The sequence below is a fragment of the Drosophila obscura genome, unplaced genomic scaffold (genome assembly GCF_018151105.1).
Source record: "Drosophila obscura isolate BZ-5 IFL unplaced genomic scaffold, ASM1815110v1 contig_200, whole genome shotgun sequence".
In the NCBI taxonomy this organism is placed as follows: Eukaryota; Metazoa; Arthropoda; class Insecta; order Diptera; family Drosophilidae; genus Drosophila; species Drosophila obscura.
This window is the reverse complement of record NW_024542791.1, coordinates 4,134,382-4,149,114: the sequence shown is the minus strand read 5'-3', so window position 1 is coordinate 4,149,114 and position 14,733 is coordinate 4,134,382. Positions and strand designations below refer to the sequence as shown.

At 47.0% G+C, this 14,733-nt stretch overlaps 1 protein-coding gene across 1 annotated transcript in view; it reads left to right on the top strand.

Annotated features, from left to right (window-relative positions):
- The window catches only part of LOC111076635 (roundabout homolog 2), a 47,647-nt gene extending 34,194 nt beyond the window's left edge, over window positions 1-13,453 (top strand). The window contains exons 6-14 of the mRNA XM_022370508.2: window positions 247-378; window positions 461-1,398; window positions 1,472-1,591; window positions 1,676-2,099; window positions 5,707-5,802; window positions 5,904-6,150; window positions 6,298-6,461; window positions 8,409-8,697; window positions 12,171-13,453. Of these exons, the coding sequence (XP_022226200.2) occupies window positions 247-378; window positions 461-1,398; window positions 1,472-1,591; window positions 1,676-2,099; window positions 5,707-5,802; window positions 5,904-6,150; window positions 6,298-6,461; window positions 8,409-8,697; window positions 12,171-13,269 (3,509 nt within the window). The 3' untranslated portion in view covers window positions 13,270-13,453. The remainder of the gene's footprint in view (window positions 1-246; window positions 379-460; window positions 1,399-1,471; window positions 1,592-1,675; window positions 2,100-5,706; window positions 5,803-5,903; window positions 6,151-6,297; window positions 6,462-8,408; window positions 8,698-12,170) is intronic.
- Window positions 13,454-14,733: the final 1,280 nt, after the last annotated feature.

Below are 14,733 nucleotides of genomic sequence, written 5' to 3'. Positions count from 1 at the left end.
CTATCGTCTATCGTCTGTCTTGTCTTGGCTTGGCTTACTTTGCTGCGGTTATTTGGCTGAGTTCGTTCCCTGGCCATTTTTACGCTACTTGAACTACTAACGAAGTAGCAAGGGGGGGTACGGAAACCCCCAGAAAGTTTCAGTTTGTTTTTCTCTCCGACTCTTACACTCACACATGAGCTCCACGACTAACCCACACACCACACCACACTCTCTCTCTCTGTCTCTGTGTCTGTGTATGTTCAGGTCGTGTGCACGTACTTGAGGACCGAAGTCTGAAGCTGGACGACGTCACGCTGGAGGACATGGGCGAGTACAGTTGCGAGGCGGACAATGCGGTCGGCTCAATTACGGCCACGGGCATCCTCACCGTTCACGGTAAGTTAATTGCCTGAAAGCAACGGATTGACTCAAGAGCTAACCGGACACACTTCACCCACCCACACACTGTTCTCCACAGCTCCGCCCAAGTTCGTTATACGCCCCAAGAATCAACTGGTGGAGATCGGCGATGAAGTGCTGTTCGAGTGCCAGGCCACCGGCCATCCCCGGCCCACGCTCTACTGGTCGGTGGAGGGCAATAGCTCCCTGCTGCTGCCCGGCTACAGGGATGGTCGTCTGGAGGTGACGCTCACGCCGGAGGGTCGCTCGGTGCTGGCCATCACGCGATTCGCCCGCGACGATTCCGGCAAGGTGGTCGTCTGCAATGCCCTCAATGCCGTGGGCAGTGTCAGCAGCCGAACGGTCGTCTCGGTGGACACCCAGTTCGAGCTGCCGCCACCCATTATCGAGCAGGGTCCCGTCAACCAGACGCTGCCCGTGAAGTCGATTGTGGTGCTGCCCTGCCGCACGCTGGGCACGCCCGTGCCGCAGATCTCCTGGTACCTGGACGGCATACCCATCGATGTGCAGGAGCACGAGCGAAGGAATCTCACGGAGGCGGGCGCCCTGACGATCTCCGATCTGCAGCGGCACGAGGACGAGGGCCTGTACACCTGTGTGGCCAGCAATCGGAATGGCAAGTCCTCCTGGAGTGGCTACCTGCGGCTGGACACCCCCACCAATCCCAACATCAAGTTCTATCGGGCGCCAGAGCTCTCGACGTACCCGGGCCCGCCGGGCAAGCCCCAGCTGGTGGAGAAGGGCGAGGACTCCGTGACGCTCAGCTGGACGAGAAGCAACAAGGTCGGCGGCTCCAGCCTGGTGGGCTATGTGATCGAAATGTTCGGCAAGAACGAGACCGACGGCTGGGTGGCCGTGGGCACCCGGGTGCAGAACACAACCTACACCCAGGCGGGCCTCGTGCCGGGCGTCAACTACTTTTTCCTGATTCGCGCAGAGAACTCGCACGGCCTGTCCCTGCCCAGTCCCATGTCGGAGCCCATTGCCGTGGGCACGGTAAGTTCTGCCCCCAAAATACTTTTCCCTCTCCATTCCCATTTTATAATCATATTTTCCTTCCTTCCTGTAGCGCTACTTCAACAGCGGCCTGGACCTGAGCGAGGCTCGGGCCAGCCTGCTGTCTGGCGATGTTGTCGAACTGAGCAACGCCAGTGTGGTGGACTCCACCAGCATGAAGCTCACTTGGCATGTAAGTAATCCCCAGCCCAATGCCCCACCTCATCGTCACCTCACCTCATTCCTCCAATGTTCTTTGGTTCGCTTATTCATGCAGATCATCAACGGCAAATATGTCGAGGGCTTCTATGTCTATGCGCGTCAGTTGCCAAGTCCAATAGTCAACAATCCGGCTCCCATATCCAGCCACACGAATCCGTTGCTGGGCCCAACCTCTGCCACAGCATCAGCATCCGCATCCGCATCGGCATCGGCATTGATTTCGACAAAACCAAATATTGCCGCTGCCGGCAAACGTGATGGCGAGACCCAACAGCAGCAGCAGCAGCAGCAGCCATCGACAGCGTCGGCCCTAAGCACCAAATATCGCATGCTGACGATACTGAACGGCGGCGGCGCCTCGTCCTGCACCCTCACGGGCCTCGTCCAGTATACGTTATATGAATTTTTCATTGTGCCCTTCTACAAGTCCGTGGAGGGGAAGCCGTCCAACTCGCGGATTGCACGCACCCAGGAAGATGGTGAGTCTACTCTCCACATTTATGTTTCCCTTTCTCTAGCTTGCTACTCATTTGCATGTGTGTGTGCACTGTACAGTGCGTTTCAGTGGCATAAAATACATTTTAATTTTTTTTTTTTTTGCCATTGGTTTGTAATTATTAAAACTAACTGAAGTTGAAGTAACTTTCTGCTGCACATTTTGATTGCTATCTTTTTGATTGGCCTTAGCCTGTCAGTCAGGCTTTGCTGCGTCACATGGCCGCATGCTATTGATACGCACTGTAGCCTGCGACTTTCTCTCTCTCACTCTGAGATCTAATGAACCATGTGCCTTAAATCCATCGAAATCCAACAAACCGAATAAAATACCTTTACAAGGAAAACTACCCCCGTGGAAAGTTACCCCAAGCCCAGACCCAAACCCAAGCCCTACCTTCAAAGGTTCCTCCTCTCGCTCTCTCTCTCCCTTTTGCTCGTGTGACAAATGCAGAAGGCGGTGACGGGGCACACGGGGCACTTTTTGCATTTGCAACAATAACCTAATTCAATAAAAGGATATGAGCGGTAAAAGGAAATGGCAGAAGGAACGGGAAACGGGGAACGTGGAACGTGTAACGTGTAACGGGGCAGAGCCTTATCCTTCGGGCCATCGACATCAGCTGCTGCCGCCCATGCGGGTCGGGCGGGGGTCGCATAATCGCCAATAATTTTTTTTTTTTCCCGAGGGCGGAGATTTTTGTTATGTTTTGTTGTTTTTTTTTTGTGTTGCGTTTGTCGGGTGGTGGGGTGGGGGAAAGTATGGCAAATAATGGAAAGTATGTCAATCAACGGAAGGATACAACAACAAGCAAAAAAAGAGAAGCCGAATCATGCGTAAGTAAATGTCGAACAATGTCAGCGAAGGATTTCCGATGTCAATTCCATGCTGGGCTCACGTGTACAATTGAAGGAAAAACTCTGTACCAAAGGGGTGGGGACAGTTGGGGGGAAAGGGTTTTGGAGCTAAAACAATTCACGTGGCCAGAAACAGGACTCAACGACTCAAAGACTCAAATCAAATGCGGTTTGTGTGCGGAATACTTGATCCAAGCGATTTACATGTGTCCCATATGGAAGCCCTTTCGTTGGCGGCTTATCGGCGGAACATGACTCCGCCAAAAGTTTATCCTTGGGTCTAAGCAAATCCATTGAGCCCCCCGAGGTTAGCCACGGGAATATGCGAGTATCATTGGCAGCCCCCATAGACAAGCCTCAAGATAAGATTGAGCCAAACTGAAAACTTGCAAAAATGCAAACTCAACGAAAGAAAGATGCGAAAATATTAAAACAGAGAGAGTAAAGAAATGGAAACTTTCCAGACAGGTTTATCACTTCATTCCATCACCAGAGAAGCAGCTGAGATATAAAACTTACCCCGAGAGACGAGTGCGCAGCGAGTGCACAGAGAATAGAGACTGGAGACTGGAGAATAGAGAAATTCTCTTGGCCACAAAAAGGAGATATATAAAAATAATTAAGAAACAAAAAGCAAAGTGGCAGAGAGGGAGAGAGAGAAGTAGTAGCAGAAAGTGCACTCACAGTGCCTGCAAATAAGTCAACAGTGGGAGGGAACCGCAATATAAAATGCACAAACGTTGCACGCACCCCAAAAAAAAAGAAAAACTCTTGGCGTCGCACTTGACTCCACTTCATTTCCAGTATATTTGTGTTCCCTGCCACACACCAGCCAACTTCCTCCTCTCCCCGCTCGACTGTCATCAAATCAAAACTCATTTCGTATGCATCACATTTTCACTTGAGCATCGCAGCGTCTGACTTTTGTTGACAACAGCGGCGGCTACAGGGGGGCTACAGGGAGCTACACAGGGAGCTACACAGTGCCTCAAAGAAATTGCCAACGCAATTGTGTAAAGATAAACAACAATTATTGCTGCTATATGAGGCACTGTACACCCGCACAGTGGGCCACAAGAATGTGCAGTGCTGGCAATGCAAATTTGAAGCGAGGAGCCACTAAGGGGACGGGGCCCCCCAGACAGGAAACATTTTTAGCCACGTCGGAAGTCGGCAAATAAAGGTGTGCTGCTGCTGCTCCTGCTGCTGCTCCACTGGGGAAATGTTAGACGGCGGCAAAAAGGAAATCTCCAGCAAAGGGCAGACAGAGATTTCGAATTTGGGTGACTGGGGAATGCTCTGCAGAAAGCTTAAAGGAAAAACTGTTGGGCAGAAGTGTAGATGGGAGAGGATTGATCCATGGCACATCTCTGGCTGGAAGCTTAACCCTCTAGCTGCTTCTACTCTATCAAATTTAGTTCCTTCCACCAAAGGACACGCTTTTCCGACCTTCGCCAATAAATGACACGACATTTCCCGTAAATAAGGGTGTCGGCGGACAGAACAGGATTTCCCCTGCACCAACGGAATTCCGACAAGGGAGTGGTTGCCTTTGCACGGACATATCCTCACCCGAATGATATTTGCACTATCAAATTAACCCCCAAAAAAACAAATATATGAGACACCGGAATGACATTTTGCAGTGACCCCCACCCCCACGGCAGACCGCAGTGAGTCACACTTTTTGGCAGTGACTGTGTTAAGTCGAAACATTTAGATAAGCGGAAAGTGTGATCACAACTGCAATTGCTGTGTGTTTTCAATTGCTTTCTGCACAGACAATTTGAGATTCATCTGCGAGTGCTACGCCTGGGGGTCATTTGTGTCGCACAATGGCAGCTACGTGTTAAGCAGCGTTGCATCAGCATCATCATCAGCATCATCAGCATCAGAACGAGTAAGAAGAACGAGTAAGAAAGCAGCGAAAGCAGCGAAAAGAATGAACAAAACACCCGCATAGACAAAAGGCACGACAAGCACTTTAGCATGTCGCAATGGGACAACAACAAAGACAGCAAAAATAAAAAGAATCAGAAGGAGTCTCGCAGGCAGCTCTCTACAGTACCCCACCCCACCCCAGCCCAGCCCCTATTTTCCAGGGGGTATCCTATCGTACCTATTTAGGGATTTTACTCCTCTCCTGCTGCACTGCACAGAGTCTCTGTGCCACTCCTGCAGCACCTTTTGTTTTGTCTCGTTGCAAATTTTGCACGTGTGTGTTTATTTAAAGAAAATTGCTTCACTCAGCCGTCGCCACAGAGGGGGAGAGAGGGGGAGAACGACAGAGACAGCGATTGGGTGCAATATAGCAAAAGGGAATGGCTGGGGAGGGGAGAAAGAGGGGAAAGCACTTGTAAAAAGCGACAGCAGGAAATAAATAAACAAATGAAGATGAGTTCTGTGAAGTGAGCTACAACTGCGGAAAAGGATTCCTTGGGCACAAGCACACACACACACACACACACGCACACAGTAGACACTCGATGTGAAGGATGTGCCTGGACGGGGGGAGGGTGCAAAAACCCTTCAAGTCCACACATCCCCAAAAGGCCCGGAACTAGTTTCAGTTTGTTGACTGCTTGAGAGGAGAGACACACTGGAATAGGAACAGGAACTCCCCACCAACCCAACTAAATGCTAATTAATTACCAAACAAAATCTCATTAGGGCGGGACGTCACGTAACAATCAAAAAGCCATCTAACCGGTTTCCCCTCTACTCTATTTGCAGTGCCCAATGAGGCGCCATTTGGCATGGAGGCTCTGCTGCTGAACGCCTCTGCGGTGTTCCTCAAGTGGAAGGCGCCCGAACTGAAGGCACAGCATGGTAAGTGTTCCATTCAAAGCCCAAAACTGCATTTATCGAAACTCTTATCGATAAATAATCGCTATGAAAAATCACTTATATTTAATGTGTTCGTTTTGCAGGCATTCTCCTGAACTATCACGTTGTGGTGCGAGGCATTGACACGGCTCACAATTTCTCAAGGATACTCACAAATGTCACCATTGACGCGGCTTCGCCCACGCTCGTTTTGGCCAATCTCACCGAGGGCGTTATGTACACTGTGGGCGTGGCAGCGGGCAATAATGCTGGTGTCGGTCCCTACTGTGTGCCGGCCACATTGCGTCTGGATCCCATCACCAAGCGTCTCGATCCGTTCATCAATCAGCGGTAAGTACAGTTGGGAGTTTGGGGAGACCTTTCCAACTATTTTCAGCCGCGGGGGCGAGAGAACTTTCTCAGCTATTTTTAGCGGGTTTTATCCTTAAATAATTTCTATTTCTATTTATAATTATAATTTTGGTTTTGGTTTTGCAGCTATCCCATCAATCAGGATCATGTTAACGATGTGCTGACACAGCCCTGGTTCATAATACTCCTGGGCGCCATACTGGCGATACTCATGCTGTCCTTTGGGGCGATGGTCTTTGTGAAGCGCAAGCACATGATGATGAAGCAGTCGGCCCTGAATACCATGCGTGGTGAGTATTTCCTGGACACTATACAAATACACACACACACACACAAAATACACATTGGATGGCAGCGGTTGGCTATGGCGGCACATCCTGGAGAGCCTGGAGCATCCGTTGCAAGAGCTCTGCTAGTTTTGGTTTCCTTCCTAGCCAGACAGCGGCAGACTCGCACACACACACATTTGCATATATAAATAACGCTAATTTTCCATTGTTGGACACAACATGAAGTGGGGAAAGGGATACAAGAGAACAAAGCAACAAAAATATGCAACCAAAAATAGGTGCGAATAAATATTTTAGCAGGCCGAGGCCGAGCAGCCCAGATATACTCTCCATATAATAGAAATTAACATTTTGCACGTGACGGCAACTTCCTGTGCCCTTAGTGGCAGTCCCTGGACATTCCCCAAGCCCTCCCCCGCTCTCTAATGGCTGCCATTGCAATTATGCATTTAGTTTTGTGTGCATTATTAACCAACAAGTTGTGTGTGTGCCGGCAGATGGCCTAAATGGAGAGTTCAAGCAGGGGGATAGGCAGCTCTTGTGGTCTAATTGAAATTAGCATCGTTACGAGGTGAGAGAGGACAGTCAGGGCAGGTGGGGAAAATAGTCTGCGAGTCAGGTAGGGGGAGGCAGTGCGAAGTGCAGCCTGTTGACTGGGGGGAATTGGGCATTTTGGTTTAGCTGGTTAGCCCCTAAATGGTTGTCGAGGGGTGGAAATAGTCCTGGAATTTTAGAGCAAAGGTAAGGGAACTCTGGAAAATGGCAAATGAAAAGCAGTTCGAGTCAGCGAGAGGCAACCAAATTAACAGAAATTAATTAAGGGAAAGTTTTAAAGCATATTTTGGGCAGAAATATCTATTTCCATTTGATTTTCCCAACCCTACTCCCCATGCTCCCCATAAATCCCTCCCGAAATGCAACAAATATTCTGCTGCTTTAATTGGGGAAAAGCTGACAACGATTCAAACCATTTGGCAACTCTGCTGGCAATCCAGCACACAACAATAGTGTAGAACAAGTCAAAATCCAAATGGTAAAACACGGAAAAAAGCGTTGCATATTCATGGGCGCCATTTACCATAAACTAAGCAGCATCAGGGAGCTCCAGGGAGCTCCAGGGAGCATCAGAGAGAGGTGCGACAGTTGAATGAATGCTCACCTGCAGGAGAAAAAAAACTGCAAAAAAGGACACAAATTTGAGGGGACAGCAGACGGCTGACGGCAGACAGCCATAAATGGGAGACTGGGTGAGGAGAGAGTCAGAGAGTCAGGAGGTGGCAGGCCATAAAACACTCGCTTGATGCGCAGTTATAACCCGGGGACAGTTTAATTGGTTGCATTTTTTATACGTATGCAACACAATTTGTCTCCTTGTTGCTGCTGCTGCTGCTGCTGCATTCTGCTCTTTTGTTGTTCTGGCTGTGTTTTGTGAGCATGCAACGCAAGTGGAAAATTGACAATAATTTATTTGATTTTTTCCATGCAAGGCATGAGAGAAATGGCATGTCCCCCCCAGGAGGGATAATATTATTTTAATGCGCTCAATTTATAGCAGAGGGAATTAATCCACTGGGATGGGTGTCAGGAATGTTCCAGCAATTGATTTCAATATTGAACGACTCAAAAATATAGGAGAAAAGGTTCCCAAATTATACGCTCAAATATGTACCACAAATACCACAGATACAAAAGCTTTTTCTCTCCCAAAAAATCTCCTAAAAAATCTCTGCCCAAAAATCTCCTCAAAAATCTCCGACAAATCGACTCCTCGCCGAATCCTTTTCGAGAACACAATTGTCTATGCCGTTTCCCACCAGCTCTTTTGTATGTTTTTGTTTAATTTGCGGACTGCAATTTATCCCTGCCCCACAATTTTGTTGCACAACATTTAATTGCTCTGACTGACTGTCTTCTTTCTGCTCTCTCCCAACCCTTTTCCACCTGCAGGCAATCACACGAACGACGTGCTCAAAATGCCGAGTCTATCGACACGGAATGGGAACGGCTACTGGCTGGATGCGTCCACGGGCGGCATGGTGTGGCGACCCTCGCCCAGCGGCGACTCGCTCGAGATGCAGAAGGATCACATCGCCGACTATGCCCCTGTCTGTGGTGCTGTGAGTCCCGGGACTGGCGGCATTGGTCCCGGTACGGGAGGCCCTGGCGCTGGTGCCGGCGGCATCAGCGGCGTCGATGACATTCATGGAGGACATGGCAGTGAACGCAATCAGCAGCGGTAAGTTTTTCCAACGAACAAAAACCAATCCAGCAAATTGGGGGCGATGCTAAGGAACGGGGTTCGCCCCAGTGTAAAAATACTTGAAACGAAGTTGGGATACGCTTTGGAGGGAATTTCTGTGCATCAATCAACATTGAGGATCAACTGTGGGGCTTAAGGAAATTCGTCACTAACTTTGTTGTTTGTTCTTGAGACTGAACCCCAACGATCGGCAGTTATGGGCAGCAAATATCTTCCCTATTCGAAGAGTTATCCCAGCTTTAAGTTCAGTCACAATCTGAGCAAATTATGCGGCTTCTTTTCTGCCCAAAAGCCACATCAAACTGTGCCTTCAGTCGGTAATACCCCTCTTAAAGGCTAAGGGTATGCCAACAACAACAACGACAACCTGGCAGCTCAAAGCGGCGACAATAAAAATTCACCAAACTGTGAAATTGCATTTTTCTGCCGCGGCGACTACCAAAAAAAAAAGAAAAGAAAACTCCCAAAAAGAAGAAAATATTCCCCCCAAAAAAAAAAGCACACCCAGACACACATAGTTTTTCGAGAGCATTCTTTTTTGCTCTCCCTTTTTGGGCCGGTGGGAAAATCAAGTTAGGAATAGAAATGTTGGCCGGGCTATTTATGTTGATTTTTGGCCAATGCCCAGTGGAGTTCTTGCCGGGTACAATGTAATTATCAAAGGACTCAAAGGACTGCACTTTAACACGACCTCAAGGCTGCGCTTTAGCACGACTTTAAGGCGGTTTGGGGGGCTGCAATAAAATATGTTTTGCATAATTTAGCCACGCATTTGTAATTAGTTTTGTGGTGCAGCTGGCAGGCCTGAAGGTCCAAATCAAAGTTGAATCCTGTTAGCAGGACGGACCCCGTGGCAATCTAATTTATTTGTCTGGCCGCTGGCAAATGCACGCAAAATATTGTTTTGGGCCTGGAAATTGTTGCTGTTTGGCGCAATGTTTCTGGCATCGAATCGTAATTGTTATTTATTTGCGGCTAATTTTGTGTTGGCCGCAAATTATACGTAAAATTAGGCGGGGGCAGGAATCGGATTTAAATATATAAAAAAAACAAAAGTGGGAAAGCTTAATATTTAAACTGCTGGAAAATATGTGAAGAAAATGTAGTAAAATCAACAAAAATTTAGGAAACTTCATTCCACATTTTTACATCAAAATCCTATTAAAAACTACTTATATTTAGCGTTTTATCCACTTTTTGAATCACTTCGTAATCACTTTATCATGGCAGACATACCAAAAAACTTGATAAAATAAAAAGAAATATTTAAAATTTAAATATAGCATTTTCCGCGCACCAGCAGCTGCTGTCCAATAAAATTGCAATTAAATGCCAATCAAGCATCAAAAGCTAAAGAGTCATTCCAAAAATAAAGCAAAAATTCGTTTATTTAAATAAATAAAGGAGGAAAAAAATAAAACGGGGGCCGCCTGCTCAAATATTAAATGGAAATATTTTTTCGAGCGACTACTGTAAATAAATGCGAGAACGCAGATAATTATAATTATTTTTGCACACTTAATTAGCCATTAAAAACGCAAATTGAAAATGAGTCCCACACACACACACACACACAAAGTCGCCTTTCTCTGTCTGCAATTTAATACAAATATTAAAAATAATTGCAACAAAATAATAACCATAACATTAAAAGTAATCAGATAATAATGAGTGTCATATGTGTGCAAAAAAAATAATATGATAGAGCAGATAATAGATTATAGTTCATATATCTTTATAATTACTATCAGATATGTGAGCTCTATGTAAGTTATATGCCGGTTGAGAGCTAATCCACGGGGCAGTACACACGAGTACATGATAAAGTCTGGGCATAAAATCATAAAATGTGGCACACATCTTGTTTTTCCATTTCACAAATCATTTGAAAAGATGCAGGTGATATCCGGGATTGTTTTTCCTGTCCAGTTCCCTTCTCTGTTTGGTTCACTTCACAAATAGATTTATCAAACATAATTCGCTTAACAAGTTTAAATGTTTTACCCCGTTTCCGAGACAGCATTTGACAAGCTCATTGCTATTCCATTGAGGAGTGCTCGTGCAGGTACAGGTACAGGGAACAACTTTTATTCCCTGGCTGCTCCACTCATTAAGGGGCATTAAGAGCGGTCTATGTGGAGTGCTCCGTGCCTCGCCATGGTAACTCCATCAATGCGCCGTATATTTTTACAAGCTTTTCAGAGTTTTAAAATCATTTTTTTTTTCTGCTCTTTTGGTACGGATGGTTTGCTGGCTGGCTGTCTGCACTGCCCTGCACTGCCGCCAGGTTAATCCGCTTTCAGTATTTAAATACGAAAATAATGCTAAAAATGTGAGAATGGACAAAGGGGTAGGTGGTTGGAATGGGAATGTGGGGATGTGGAGCTGGTAGATGGGGGTGGGGGAATTCCTGCTCTGCTCTGAACATTTGCACCTTGGCGCTGTTTTTTAAGCTGGTCATTTATTTAATGGATATGCAAGGATTGCTTTAGTCTGGGAAACATCTACCGAAATACTATTTTCTCACCTGATCTTGACCATATATCGTAGTACAGTAGTACACATGAAATGTGAAATAAATTCACATTTTTCCACACGGAAGGGCACGCACAGAGTCGGAAGCAACGCCGGACTGAACTGAACTGGACTGGACCGAAACTGAAAAATGCAAATTTCCGCCGCGCCACGCCATAAATTCCGTACACCAAAATCCCGACCAGCAACCGACAAATTTATAACCAACGAGAAGGAACGTGTGAGTCGTTTCTGGGACACGACACATACCCGACTAGCAGTATATCATATTGTTAGATTTTTTAATTTTATTTACATTCATTTTTTGCTACATCGACTACATATACAAGCTATTCTACACTAACAGTAATTGTACGTTCCATTCAATTCTACACTCCTCCGCTAGGGGTGCTCGCGCACTGAACGCTGCAGTGTGCGAGCGAGGGAAATGAGTTGTGTTGTCGTTGGCGGGAGGGGGGGGGGAGCAACTGAAAATTAATTTCTTCATTCTGGCTATAATTAGACCGACTGATTCAGATGAGTTGTGATATGGCATCCTACGATACTTTATTTTATCTATCTTTAAGTGCCCAATTCGTTCTTTGTGGGGGGGAGGGGGGGGGCGTTTGAAACACAAGGGGATACACATGTGACCAATTGGTTGCCCAGCAAGCCAGACTAGGGTCACAGACAGACAGCAGCGACAGACAGACAGACAGACAGACAGACAACGGCCGACACGCATGCGAAAAAAGGGTTCCTCCCGTTACACACACCACTACCACAACAATACCCATAGTACGGGTATAAAAATATGGTGTGGGAGGGGATGGGATTTTACCCGGTTGTGGGCTGGTCTGGGGAAAATATTGTAATAAACAAGCCAAGTAATAACTGGGTTCCTTTTTCATTTGTTTTTATCTGTTCATTTGCAGGTACGCGGGCGAGTACTCCAATATACCCACCGACTATGCGGAAGTGTCCAGTTTTGGAAAAGCGCCCAGCGAGTACGGACGTCATGGCAATGCCTCCCCGGCGCCCTATGCCACATCCTCCATACTGAACCCGAACCAACAACAACAGCAGCAGTCACGTTATCAACAGCGAGCAGTTGGACCGGGCTCTGGTTATGGCCTCCAGCGTCCCATGCATCCCCATTACCAGCAGCAGCAGCATCCACAACATCCACAGCAGCATCAACAACAGCAGCAGCAGCAGCAGCAGCAGCAACAGCAGCAACAGATTCCCCCGGGCAACATCTATCAGCAAATGTCGACCACCAGCGAGATCTATCCGAGCAATACGGGCCCCGCTCGCTCGGTGTACTCGGAGCAGTTCTATTATCCCAAGGACAAGCACATGCACATGCACATCACCGAGAACAAGCTGAGCAACTGCCACACCTACGAGGCGGCTCCGGGACCCAAGCAGACCTCCTCCCCCGCCAGCAACTCGTCGCAGTTTGCCAGCGTGCGGCGGCAGCAGTTGCCGCCGGGCTGCAGCATCGGACGGGACAGTGCCCGCTTCAAGGTAATCAACACAAACACAGGTCCGGGGGGTCCACTGATGGATCAGGGCAAGACCCAGCAACAGCAACAGAACCTGCTCGATCTGGATGGCTCCTCCTTCTGCTACAACGGGCTGGCCGACTCCGGCTGCGGTGGCTCCCCCTCGCCCATGGCCATGCTGATGTCGCACGAGGACGAGCAGGCGCTGTACCACACTGCCGATGGGGACCTGGACGATATGGAGCGGCTGTACGTGAAGGTCGATGAGCAGCAGCCTCCGCTGCAACAGCAGCAACTTCTGCCCCTGGTGCCGCAGCATCCCAGCGAGCTGCTGCAGCCCTCGCCACACAATCAGTCCTGGCGCGGCCAGAGCACTCGAGGCAGCCGCAAGGCACCCCAGGAGTCCATCAATGTGAAGGAGGCCAGCGAGCTGATCTACGCCCCCGGGAGTGTGGCCAGCGAGAGGAGTCTGCTGAGCAACACTGGCAGCGGCAGCAGCGGCCAGCCTCCGTGCCACAATGTCTGACCCCTGCAGAGCGGGTCCATGGGACAGCTAGGCAAGATTCAGGCGGAGGTACAGATGGTCCAGATGCAGTCCCCATCCCAGACCCAATCCCAGGAGCAGTTGTATGCCAGGGAAGTGCGCGAGCTGCTCGCTTGGTGCGAGCGCTTCAACAATGGCGGTGTGGAGAACTTTGAGTAAGGATATGGATGGATGGGGAAAGGAGATGAGAATGGGCATGGGCATGGTAAGAGGAAGGAGCGTATATGGTTGAAGGAACGATCGATTCACCCTTCGCATTTGTCACTGAACATTCGAATGTGACCGAGACTGAGACTGAAAGCGTGCGAGGATTTGCGTGAGGATTACTTATAATTTTTAGTATTACAAGGTTTCGTTTCTATATATATGACAAATGCCCCAAAAACTGGCGGGGACTCTATGCTAGTGATAGACGTATTACCCTACTTTTCTCTCTCTCTCTCTCTCTCTTGGTATCTTTCTCCAGCTTTGTATCTTCTAAAACTCTGACTAAGAAACTGCTTTCGTTGCACTGTAGAATAAGTGTAGGATGTAGATCATTGTACATGTTGAAGAAAAAGTATGATAAGTTCCTCCAAGTATGCAGATGATGATAACCCCCACACTCTGCGTTAGCTATAAAATAAAGCTTACACGATTTAGATAGGATCGATGGAAGGCGGGCAGCATTACTGTGTGCTATATATACATATATATACCTAGGCCTAGTATACAGACAGATATCCATACATACACACATACATGAATGTTTATCCACCAACGTGTAAATATTGTAATGCACTAGACGTAATTATATTAAATGTATATCAAGTAAAATATTCAAATTAATTATGCAAATGTGAACATGATTGAGTAGACATAACAAATAATATAGCATATACGCGAATATATTTAAATTATTGTACTGTGGTGGGGGAAAAGGAATGGCGGGGCAAATAATTTGAAGTTTTTACTGAAGTTTAACTTCTGTAAATTACTTATTTTAAATCTTGGTCTTTCATCATTATGATCTTCTACGTTTCAACTCTAATTACACTTATTAGTTGGCCTACCAATACTTTTCCCCTACCTCTATAAGTATCATCTAGTATATGGTTAAATACAAGTGAATAAATTGTGCATATAGTAATTTAAATTGTAATAATTATAGCAGTGCCCCAATTAATTAATTAATTATTTGTTGTTCAAATAGTCTGCACATAAATAAATACACACACATATATTAATATACGTACATATATAATCCAACGATAGATATAGAGACACCACCAACCCGGCATATATGACAAAAACTCCTTCAATTTCGAGCCAAGAAAAATACAACTTTAAATATTTTTTCTTTGGTTCGCACTAATGAACTGTACTCCAAGGCAGACAACTATATTTATATCTAGATATATCCCAAAATTAATGGATAGCATTTATGCATGTTTGTTGCACAAATAA